This window comes from Choloepus didactylus (assembly GCF_015220235.1).
Source record: "Choloepus didactylus isolate mChoDid1 chromosome 13 unlocalized genomic scaffold, mChoDid1.pri SUPER_13_unloc1, whole genome shotgun sequence".
NCBI lineage: Eukaryota > Metazoa > Chordata > Mammalia > Pilosa > Megalonychidae > Choloepus > Choloepus didactylus.
In genome coordinates this window covers 482,500-495,124 of record NW_023637588.1, presented here as the reverse complement: position 1 = coordinate 495,124, position 12,625 = coordinate 482,500, and the positions used below count along the sequence as shown (strand labels likewise).

The 12,625-nt window shown below is 35.1% G+C and overlaps 1 protein-coding gene across 1 annotated transcript; it reads left to right on the top strand.

The window, feature by feature from the left end:
• Positions 1-10,675: 10,675 nt before the first annotated feature.
• On the top strand, positions 10,676-12,367 carry LOC119524774 (interferon alpha/beta receptor 1-like). Its single transcript, XM_037823429.1, has one exon. The coding sequence runs from the start codon at positions 10,676-10,678 to the stop codon at positions 12,365-12,367; it is 1,692 nt and encodes a 563-aa protein (XP_037679357.1).
• The last annotated feature ends 258 nt before the right edge of the window (positions 12,368-12,625 follow it).

The following is a 12,625-nucleotide window of genomic DNA, read 5'->3' as shown; positions in this document are numbered from 1 at the left end:
AATGTTTAGTATCTCTCCTATGTATTAACCCATATCATCTTTTATATTTATTTTAATTAATTTTGTTCCATAATATAACCTTATTTATGTAACCTAAAATTTTGTGTAAATATTTGTTTATCTTGGATAGAAAGTTAATTTTGCCTAATTTTTTTTCTTTAAAGTGGTATACACTCTTTTATAAAAACATTTTTGTTGTGAAATATATATACAGAAAAGTAATAGTTTTCTAAGTATGGCTTAATGGGAAGTTATACAGCAAATTTCAAAGAATGTTATGGGTTACAGTTCTACAATATCAGTTATTTCCTTCTAACTGTTCTAATACACTAGAGACTAAAAAATAATCTATATAATGTTTCATTAGTTATAAGCCCTTGTTAAATCCTATCTTGTCTATTGCTATTCCTCCCTCTCAGTTGATCACTTTCTCAATCTTCAGGGATATCAAGGCAATGACCACTCAATTTTTTTCTTATTCAAAATGGCTGTCAACATTATGGGGAAGATAGGTGTAGCTGGTTGTGTTCTTGAGACTGGTGCCTCTTGAATTTGAGACTTATCTGGCATAGGAATAATTGGGAGGTTTTAAGTTTTCTAAAAATAAACTTAGTGAGTTACACATTTATAGAGTCTCAAATGGGGACATGGGTAGAGTTTCCAAGTCTACTGCTGGGGCTTTGCATGCCATGGCAATCAGCAATATCTTGCTGAAGCTTGCATGAGAGTAAGTAAACTCCAGGAAAGCCCCTTGACCTTATTTGAAATCTCTTAGCCACTGAAACCTTATTTTGTTACAGTTTTTCCCTATTTTTGTCAAGAAGTCATTCTTAACACCATGATGTCAGGCCAGAGTCATTCCTGGGTGTCATGTCTTACTTAGTGGGAGAGGTTAGTGAATTTATTTGCTGAGTTGGGCTTAGAGAGAGGGATGCCACATCTGAGCAACAAAAGAGGATCCCTAGAATGACTCAGGCATAATTACAGGTAAGCTTACCCTCCCCTTGACAGCAGTAAGTTTCATAGAAACAAGCATCAAGATTGAGGGATTGACTTTTGTAGAGGCTCCCTAATTTCATATAGCATGTATTCTGTACAAAGTAATCAATGTCTCATGTTTTCTTCACTTAGTTGAACAATCATCATCACTCTCAATTTTAGACAATTATTATAACTCCAAACATCCTATAACCTTTACCCCCAATTATTTACTCCTAGTATTGATGTGGTACTAGTAAAGTATTCCTATTAAATATAGCCCACAATATGAATTAGGTAGTTTTTCCCATATACCATGCTGCTATTAACTCTTTGTAAAAGTGTCATACTTTAGAAGTAGCTCATGCAAGGACTTATTTATATTTGTAGTACTCTTCTGTGGGATACATGACTTTAAACAACCCCTTTCAAACATGTTCACTTTCAATATGGCACTGATTCTTATGATCCCTTTATCAAACTACATTACCCCTGTACATTCCAATAAATTTAGTTCACCCTCCTTATCATGTCTTTACATATTAGTTAATAACTTCTTCTTATCTAGCTTCTGTCTATCTCTAGGTCCCCTATATTCTTCATTTTAAAACTCAGATTTTACATTTTCAAGGGGGTTCATATTAGTGATACCATAGAATATCTTTACTTTTTGTCTGACTTATTACACTCAGCATTATGTCCTCAGATTTTATCTATGTTTTCACGTGTTTCAGGGCCTCATTCCTTCTTACTACTGAATAGTAATCCATCATATGTATATACCATATATTGTTTATTCACTTTTCTGTTGAAGGACACTTGGATTGTTTCCATCTTCTGGCAATTGTGAATAATACTGCTATGAACATCAGTGTCCAAATGTCTGTGACAGTGCTTTCAGATATTCTAGTTACATATTGAAAAGTGGAATTTCTGGCCCATAGGGTAACTTGGTATTTAGTTTTCTGAGGAACCACCATAGTGTCTTGCACCTTTACACATTCCCACCAACAGTGGATAGGTATTCCAATTTCTCTACATCCTCTCTAGCATTTGTAGTTACCTGTATTTTTAATGGCATCCATTCTTATAATAATGAGATGATATCTCATTGTGGTTTTGATTTACATCTCCCTAATAGGGAATGAAGAAGAACATTTTTTCTTGTGCTTATTAGCCATTCATATTTCTCTCCAGAAAAGTGTCTTTTCATATCTTTTGTTTATTTTATAATTGAGTTGTTTGTACTTTTGTCACCTGAGTTGCAGGATTTCTTTATGTAGGCTGGGTATCAGTCCTTTATCAGATATATGGTTTCCAAATATTTTCTCCCATTAAGTTGACTGCCTCTTCACCTTTCTAAGTCCTTTGAAGTAAAAAAGCATTGGATTTTGAGGAGTTCCCTTTTATCTATTATTTCTTTCATTGCTTGTGCTTTGTGTGTAAGATTTAAGAAGCTACCTCCTATTACTAGGTCTTGAAGATGTTTCCCTATATTATCTTTTAGGGATTTTATGGTACTTGCTCTTATATTTAGATCTTTGATCCACTTGAGGTTATTTTTTGTATAGAGTGTGAAGTAGGGGTCATCTCATTGTTTTGTATATGGATATCCCCATTTGTTGAAGAGACCATTGTGTCCCAGTTCACTGGATTTGGGGGCCTTGCCAAAAATCAACTGAGAAAAAATCTAGGCGTCTATTTCCACCCTCTAAATTAGATTCCATCTACTAATATATCTATCTTTTGCCAGTAACCTGGTGTTTTGAACACAGTGTCTTTGTGGTAAGCTTTAAAGTCAGGAAATGTAAGTCCTTCCAATTAGTTCTTCTTTCTTAGGCTGTTTTTGGCAATCTGAGACCCCTTTTCCTTCCAAACAAATTTGATAGCTAGCTTTTCCAAAGTCTGCAATGTAGGTTTTTGGAATTTTGATTGGAATTGTATTGAATCTATAGAACGCTTTGGGTAGAATTGATATTTTAATGATATATAGCCTACCTATCCATGAACTCAGAATATCTTTCCATCCATTAGATCCTCTGACTTCTTTTAGTAAAGTTTTGTAATTTTATCTATAGAGGACTTTTACATGTTTGGTTAAGTTTATTCCTTGATACTTGATTCTTTTAGTTAATACTGTGAAAGGTACCTTTTCTTAATTGCCTCTTGACTTAGGTCTTTATTAGTGTATAGAAACATTACTCTTGTTCATTAACCTTGTATTCCACTAATTTGCTGAATTTATTAGCTCAACTAGCTTTGCTGTCAATTTATCAGAATTTTTCAAACATAGGATCATATCATCTGCAAACAATGAAAGTTTTACTTCTTCCTTTCCAATTTGGATATGTTTTATTTCTTTTTCTTGTCTAATTGCTCTGGCTAGAATTTCTAACACAATGTTGTATAATAGTGGTGACAGTGGGAATGCTTGTTTCATTCCCTATCTTAGGATGAAGGCTTTCAGTCTATCAACTTTAAGTACTATGATGGTTGTGGGAATTTCATATATGCCCTTTATCATATTGAGGATATTTCCTTCAAATCCTACTTTTTGAAGTATTTTTATCAAAAAAAAAAAGCTGAATTTTCTTGAATGCTTTTTCAGCATCTATTAATATAGTAATTTAATTTTTTTATTTTGATTTGTTAATGTTGTGTATTACATTGATTCATTTTCTTCTTTTGAGCCACCCTTTCATGACTGGAATGAATCCCACTTGGCCGTATTGTATAATAGTTTTAATGTGCCTTTGCATCCAATTTACAAGCGTTTTGTTGAGAATTTTTGCCTCTATATTCATTAGGGACACTGGCCTGTAGTTTTCCTTTCATGTAGTCTATTTATCTAGTAATGGTATTAGAGTGACATTGGCCTCATAAAATGAGTTAGGTAGTGTTCCTTTTTCTTCAATTTTTTGAAAGAGTTTGAGCAGAAATGGAGTTATTTATTTTTGGAAAGGTTGGTGACATTCCTCTCTGATGCCATCTGGTTCTGGCCTTTGTAGGAAGTCTTTTGATGACTGATTGGATCTGTTAACTTGTGATTGGCTTGTTGTGGTCTTCTATTCCCTTTCCCAGTCAATACAGCTTGTTCCTGTGTTTCCAGGAAATTGTCATTACCTCTAAGTTGTCTAGTTTGTTGGTGTACAGTTGTTCATAGTATTATTTTATGATTTTTTAATTTCTTCGGGCTCCATAGTAATGACCAGTCTCATTTCTGATTTGGTTTATTTGGATCTTCTCTCTTTTTTACTTCATCAGTCTAAGGGTGTCTCAGACTTGTTGATCTTCTCAAAAACCAACCTTGGGTTTTATTTATTCTATCTTTTTATTCTCCACATCATTTATATCCATTTAATCATTGTTATTTATTTTATTCTACTTGGCTTATGGTTAATTTGTTGTTCATTCTCTAGCTTCTTTAATTTTTCAGTTAGATCTTTGTTTTAACTCTTTCTTCCTTTTTAATATATACATTTAGAACTATAAATTTCCCTCTCAGCACCAACTTCACTGCATCCAGTAGATTTTGATATGTTGTGTTCTCATTTTCATTTGTCTCCAAATATTTACTGATTTCTCTTGCAATTTCTTCTTGGACCCATTGATCCTTTGTTGCTTAACCCCCATATGTTTGTGAAAGTTCTGGTTGTTTGCAATTATTGATTTCCAGCTGCATTCCATTGTTGTCAGGAATGAGCTTTGAATAATTTTAAAATTTTAAAAATTCATTGAGTCTTGTGTTTTGGCTAAACATATGATTCATCCAGGAGTGCATTTCATGAGTGCTAGAGAAAAATATATATTCTGGTATGCTGGGGTGTAATGATCTATGTGTCTAAGTTTAATTAATCACATTGTTTATGTTGATTTCCTTATTCATCTTTTGCCTAATTGTTCTATTTATAGAAGAGATTGGTGTGCTGAAATCTCCCATTGTTATTGCAGGAACATCTATTGATTACTTCAGCTTTGCCAATGTTTGCCTCATGTACTTTGGAGTACATTGGTTGCATAAACATTTATGCTTATTTCTTCTTGGTGACTAGTCCCTTTTATTAATATATAGTATCTTTAGCCAACACATTGAAGCGGTTTTGGAGATTTGTATGCACTTTTCTAGTTAGCTGTCCCAAGTTCTATGTCTCCTCTGGCTTTTTAATTTGGTTATTTGGCTAGGGCTTATTTTCTTAGATCTTCATATTCTTTGTGATTTTCTTTTGATTTCATGGCATTTGCTTATCTTAATAGAGTTATTTTGGAAGGTGCAAGTTTATTTGGACATCTGTATAAAATTTGACACTATTTGTCAGTGTGCACTTTACCTCTCTTCCCAGTAAATGATGCTCTTGGTTGACTACTTCTCCTGAAGCCTGCTTTTCCATGACTGTGGCTGTGTGCTGGGTGAGTCCAAACCTGGTGGAAATCCAATCATCACAATAGTCTTCTATGTGAACTAGAGACTGCCAGACCTGGGGGTGGCTGGTGGGCACTAAGCAGTTCATTGGAGATTCCACTTAATGGCACAATGGTTCTGGTGATGTCCAGGCATCCAAGTGGATCAATATTGGGCTGTGGGGCTGTGAGTTTCACCCTATCCAGCCTGCAGTCAGCTTATATGTTTTGACCCATTAAATCCCTGCCTGCCATGCATCCATGGGCTTCTGGAGTGGGGTAGGGGCTCTGGTGCTTTGATGTGGCACACTCTGTTATCCATAACTGTCCACTCATGCACACCAGGATCTGCAGTGGAGGAAAAGTAAAGTAAGTGGCACACAGAATGTCTTTTTAGCCAGCTAATTGCCAGAATGGCCCTGCTCAGCTTTGTATCCCCTCTCCTCCTGGGGTGTGTGTACCCCAGTCATCCCCAGAAACAGGCCCCCACACCAGCCCATCTCAGAACTGAGGGGTAGACACTGTGCACTGCACCAAGATTTCTGTGTGTGTCCATCACAAGTCCACTTGTTCCAAAGTTCCCTCATGGGCACTCTTGGCTGTGAAGCTGAGAAGGACTATCTCCATAGTTGGTTGATGATATGGGAAAGTGGAAGTGTAGAGCTCTTCTCTCTCCTGTCCCAGCATGGCAGCACAGGTGATAGTCACAATTGAATAAACTCACTCTATCCTTTCAGTTTTTCTGCTTTTTCATCAAGATCCCAACATGTATTGTGTAGGTCCTTCTCTGGATGCTCATACCCTAGAACTACAGTCTCAGACATTTTATGCCTTTTCTCTAGCTATTCCACAGGGAATAACTTTGTTCTGCCTCTCTTAGTCTGCCATCTTTCCAGAAATCCAAACTGGTATACACTTTTGCCTCATTGTTTTCATTTCCTAGGACTATACTAATTCCCACTGTCTGGCTTAAGACAATAAAATTTATTATTCCACAGTTCTGGACATAAGAAATCTAAACTCCAAATTATTGGAAGGGCTAGTTCCCCAGAGCTTCTGATGGCCCCTAGAAATCCTTTACACTGTTTGACTTTTGCCTGTCTTCCCTCCAAACTTTGCCTCTGTCTACACATAGCTTTTTCCTCTCTGTCTCTATGTCTTTTCCTCCCTTATTTGGATACTCTCTTTGGATTTAGGGCCCACCATAAATTTAGTAGGTTCTCATCTTGATTGATAATTTAATTATACCTACAATAGCAATGTGTCCAAATAAGTTCACATTCACAGCAACATGGTTTAGGGTTTTGACATATGAATTTTGAGGTCAGTTGGGGACACTATTCAACCCACTACACATATTGATAACATTTTTGATACATTATTAAGGACAACTATCTAAAAAATTTTAATATTACAAACAAAATTAGAAATTAACCAGTGTTTATAAAATTATTAGGACACAACAACCTCAGTTTCAGGAAACAAATATTGATTTCACTGCATTAAATGTTTAAAAATGAGAAGGCAAAAAATGAATTATTACATAAGATAAAGAGAAAAATAGCCTAAAATATGGGAAAAATAATGTTTGCATCATACATTTTTCTGTTTTATAAATTCATTTCCAATATATATCTTTGCATTTATTTTAAATATTATTTTTTATAAACAATTTTATGTCTCATATATTTTTAATCCACTTTCACAATCCTTTTTAATTGGATTTTTTCTTTATTTATATGTAATGTTAATACTAATACATACTGGGCTTCTATTGGTTTCATCTGGTCATTATTCCATTTTTTTCTCTTATATAAATAAACTATATTTTTACTTTTACTTTCTTCTTCCCTACTAGCTTTTCTCTCATGTAATATTAGCTTTTATTTTGTAGTTATACCATAAAGGTTTCTATACCCATCTTCAAAACTCTACAATCTAGCTTAATTTAAAATTGAAACAACTTTGACCCCATATACTTACACTTTCTTGGGTAAATCCCTTGCTCTCTCAGTGCTTCCATATGGGAAGGTGTTATTTCAGCCTGTGGAACAATTGTTACATTTCTTTTACTATAGGGATGTTGATATTACATTTTGTTGTTTTTTAAAAAAATACATCTTTATTTGTTCCCAAGTTAAAATAACTCCTGTAGATATGTATTATTTTGACACCTGTAATTTATTGATTTGACTAATCATGACTAAACTCAAGCTTCCAAAAATAGGCTCCGAACACATGTTTCCTTTTACAACTGATTTTTTTCCTCACCATAATATTCATCAGATTCTTCCATGCATTTCTATAAGTGGTGTTCCTTTCCATGTCAGAATTATTCCACATTTTATCAATTCTCTTGATAATTGACATTTTGCTGTTACCATATTTTGACTTTTAGGACAATAAACCATCTATAAAAATTTATATGTATTTCTTTTAGTGGCCATACATGCTCATTTCTATTGAGAATATAACTAGAAGAAAAAAATGATGGGTCATATGTTAGATATATATTTGCTATAATGGATACTACTATGGATTTTATCAAAGTTGATGTATCATTTATGCTCTCATGAGCCATTTTAAAAAATCCATTTGCTTCTCATGCAGGTCAACATTTGCACTGTTAATGGCATCATGGAAAATTATAGAGTTGGGCACACCAATAATTGTTTCTTCCACTGAAGCAGCCATTAATATTGCAAAATAATCAAAAGGAACTTTTTAATTACTCTGGGATGTAGATATATAAAATACTTAAATCAATATGGGGAGTGCTTAATGATGAAAGAGGAATGAAACTTTTGTTAAAAAGACATTTTGCCACATTTGTTAACCTGCCCACCGTTTACCATTCTGCAATATGGAACTGGCTATGGCCATGGAGGTCTGTATTCCTGGTGCAGTTTGTTGGTGTCCACAAGGGTTAATATGGACCTCATTCTCAAAACAAAACAAAACAAAAACAAAAAACAGATGTGATTGAGCATTTTTACTTGTCTGGTGGTTCCCTGATGATTTTGACTTCCCCATTCAGAAATGAGTGACTTCTTGGATGGCAAAGATTAGAAGCATTTAAAGTTGTATACTACCTGTGATCATATGAAGCAAAGTATAGAAAATGTGGTATGGTAGTTTGGAGCAATGTACCCCAGGAAACCATGCTCTTAAATTTAATCCACCCCCTGTGCAGGAAATCTTGTAAAGAGGACATTTTTAATATTAATTCAATAAATATGTGATCCAGGTGAATCAGACAGGTCTTAATTCAATAACTGATGGCCTATAGGGAAGGCCAAAAAGGAAGAAAGACAGAGGAAGCACACAAAAGCTGAAAGTCAACAAAACTCAGAGGAGAAAAAGGCCAGGTGAGGGCAGCTTGTGAACTGCCATGTTATAGAAAAACCAAGTGTAAATGTAATTCATGTGGTTGATTATTTTATCTAGGATATTGAATGAACAAAAGAGTCAGAAAGAATCTAACAAACTATTTAAAAAGACAATGAGGTGTGGAAGAATCAAGTATCAAAATAGTATCAAAAGTCATAGTGAAAAAAAGTCACAGTGGTGGAAGTGAAAATAAAATAATTTTCCAAGAGGTAGGCAGAGAATGGATTGCAATTAATAGTATACTTTCCAGAGGTCCAAAAATATCAACCCTGCTGGGCTTCAGGATAATTTGGGACACATGACTCTTGTTTTCCAACCAATTTCTCCCTTCTGGAATGGAACTGTTTATTTTATGCCTCTCCCTCCATTGCATATTGGAAACAGATGACAACCTGTTTTCTATTTTTCTGCAGCTTCACAGACAGAGGAAAATTGTGCTTCAGGACCACACCCATAACCAATTTTTGTGAGACTTTGTAATTAGCATTTTTGCTGAAATGGCTTACAGCTTTGGGATATTTTGATGGAATTAATGTATGTTTCATGTGGAAAGAACATGAATTTTTGGTCCAGATGGTGGGCTGTTGTGGTTTGTAGCTATGTACCCCCAAAATTATGTTCTTAAAATTAATTCTAGTCAATATGAATCCATTGTAAGTAGGACCTTTAGGAGACATTGCTGCAGTTAAATTGTGGTCCAGGTATTTCAGGATGGGTCTTAATCCTATTACTGAAGACATTCCATGCAAGATAACAGAGAAAGAAAAAGTGATATGTAGGAGCTGGATACATTAATCAACAGAACACTGAAGAGAAAGAGGCTAGAAGTGGTCAACATGTGAATTGCCATGTTATAGAAAAGTCAGTGATCACTGAGAGCCAGTCAAAGACCACGAAAGTCTTCTAGGAAAAAGCATCAACTTGATGATGCCTTGATTTTGGACTTCTCCTTGCCTAAAAACCATGAGCAAATAAATTCCTATTGTTTAAGCCAACACAATGCATGGTATTTGCTTTTGGTATGAGGGAAATAAAACCCAAGTTAATCAGCGTAAGGTCACAAAAGCATGGAAATAAGGATGCTGACAAGGACAATCTTTGTGGGAATAAGAGCTTTAAAGGGATACTGCATATATTGGGGAAACTGAAGTAAAATTCACATGGACTTGACAGAACCTTAGGTTTTCACCTCAATCATTGGGTTTCATCCAGGCAGGATGGAAAAGCTAATTCAGAGTTGTAAGTGGCAAGGACAATTGTTGGCATGCCCTAGTTCACAGTCAGTTTTCAAAGACCAAGACCAAGAAAATGTTTTTGGTTTGTTTTTAGCTCGTGATTCTTTTAAATAATTGGCTAATTGCTGAGAAAATGGAATGGATACTTGAATAATCACACTTCAGAAGATAGGAAATATGTTTCATATGACTGGCTGAAAACTGAAAAATTGAAATAGAGACTTTAAAGATCCCACATGATAAGATAAACTATCACTACAAAAATGATATATAAATGTCATGAAACAAATGGAAAACAGCATCCCCAAAACAAGCAACAAGAGCAAAGCCTGGGAGTGAGGAAAATCTGATTTCCATTGTTACCACATTATAATTTCAATTATAATATTTAAAATTTCAAATTTGCAGCAAAATACAAGGCAAACAAATGTACAATAAACTATGGTCTATTCAAAGGAAAAAAAAGAAAGTAACAGAAAATCTCCCTGAGAAATCTCACACATGGGAGTAGCAAAGTCTAATGAAACCAGAAAGCAATATAGATGGAAACATATAGATAATAGCAACAAAAAATGAAATTATAAAAAAGAAATGAATAAGAGGGGGTGGTTCCCAGAGCCTGCTCGAGCAGACTGGGAATGTGATCTGCGGGGGTCAGCGGCGGCCCTTGGACGATGTTCGCCCTTTTGGGCGTGACGACCCTCATGGTGGTCGTCGGGTCGGCATGGGCGTTGCTCACAGCCACAGATGGAAAAGATCTAAAATCTCCGCAGAACGTAGAGGTCTCCATCATAGATGACACCTTTACCCTGAGGTGGAACTGGAGCAGTGAGTCTATCCGGAACGTGACTTTTTCAGCAGATTATCAAATACCTGGAATGGATAACTGGATAAAATTGCCTGGGTGTCACTGTATTACTGGTACCAAATGCAACTTTTCTTCTGCTAAGTTAAATGTTTATAAAGAAATCAAATTGCGTATAAGAGCAGAAAAAGGAAACAATACTTCTCCATGGTATGAGGTTGACTCATTTATACCATTTCAAAAAGCTCAGATTGGTCCTCCAGAAGTACATTTAGAAGCTGAAGATAAGGCAATAATCATCAACATCTCCCCTCCTGGAATAGAAGATAGCATCATGTGGGCTATGGATAGTTTCAGCTTTATATATAGTTTAGTTATCTGGAAAAATTCTTCAAGTGTAGAAAAAAGGATTGCAACTGTTTATTCTGGAGATAAGATTTATAAACTCTCACCGGAGACTACTTATTGTTTAAAAGTTAAAGCAAGACTACGTTTGCAGAGAAAAGTTGGTTTCTACAGTCCAGTGTATTGTATAAATACCACGGTTGAAAATAAACTGCCTCTACCAGAAAATATAGAAATTGATGCTAAAAATCAGAACTATGTTCTTAAATGGGATTACTCATATGAAAATGTGACCTTTCAAGTTCAGTGGCTTCATGCTTTTTTTAAAAAGACTCTTGGGAACCATTCAGAGAAATGGAAACAAATACCTGAGGGTAAAAATGTCAAAACTACCCAGTGTGTCTTTCCTCGGAGAGTTTTCCAAAAAGGAATTTACTTCCTCTGTGTACAAGCATTCAATGGAGTTAACACGTCTCTTTGGTCTGAAGAGAAAAAATTTGTGCCCGAAATACAAACTGCCATATTTCCCCCAGTCATTAGCGTGAAACCTATTAACAATTCCCTGCGTATCTATCTTGGTGCTCCAAAAGAGTCAGAAAACAAGTCTGTGAACCAGTATTACCCAATAATTTATGAAATTGTTTTTTGGGAAAATACATCAACTGCTGAGAGCAAAATGCTAGAGAATAAAACTGATTTTACTCTTCCTAACTTACAACTGCTGACTGTGTATTGTGTCAAAGCAAGAGCACTTGTTGAAGATGAAAAATGGAATAAAAGCAGTGTTTTTAGTGATATTGTATGCAAGAAAACACAGCCAGGAAAGACCTCCAAAACCTGGATTATAATTGGAATTTGCATTGCATTATTTTCCTTCCCACTTGTCATTTATGCTGTGAAAGGCCTCTTGAAATGTATCAAATATGTTTTCTTTCCGTCACATAAACCTCCTTCCAGTATAGATGAGTATTTCTCTGAAAAGCCACTAAAGAATCTACTCCTTTCCACTTCTGAGGAACAAACTGAAAGATGTTTCATAATTGAAAACACAAGCACTATTACTACCTTCGAAGAAACACATGAAATTGACGAAAATCACAAACAATACAATTCCCAAACTAGTCGAGACTCAGGAAACTATTCTAATGAAGAAGAAAATAGTGAGGATAAAGCAAGTGAAAACTTCTACAGCAGAAGACCATGTGACCAGAAATGAACTCTAAATATTGGGCAGATTGGTAAGAATTTTACTGTGGGAGCCTGAGCTCCGTGCTCCTCTCAGTAACTGTAAAGAGAATATAGAATAGAAATGAAAATATCAGCAAGCAACTTAACAATTTAAAAATGAAATTACACATGTTTGGAGAAAAGTTTCTACATTCATACTCATTTGTAAAGTCTTAAAATACCCGTTTTTGGACCTGCCTTTCATGAAATTAGTTAAGAGGGCCACTCCTCTTTTCCCTGGTGTATA

Excerpts from the sequence above, each read along its gene's own strand:
- LOC119524774 (XM_037823429.1), top strand. The coding sequence starts at position 10,676 with ATGTTCGCCCTTTTGGGCGTGACGACCCTCATGGTGGTCGTCGGGTCG.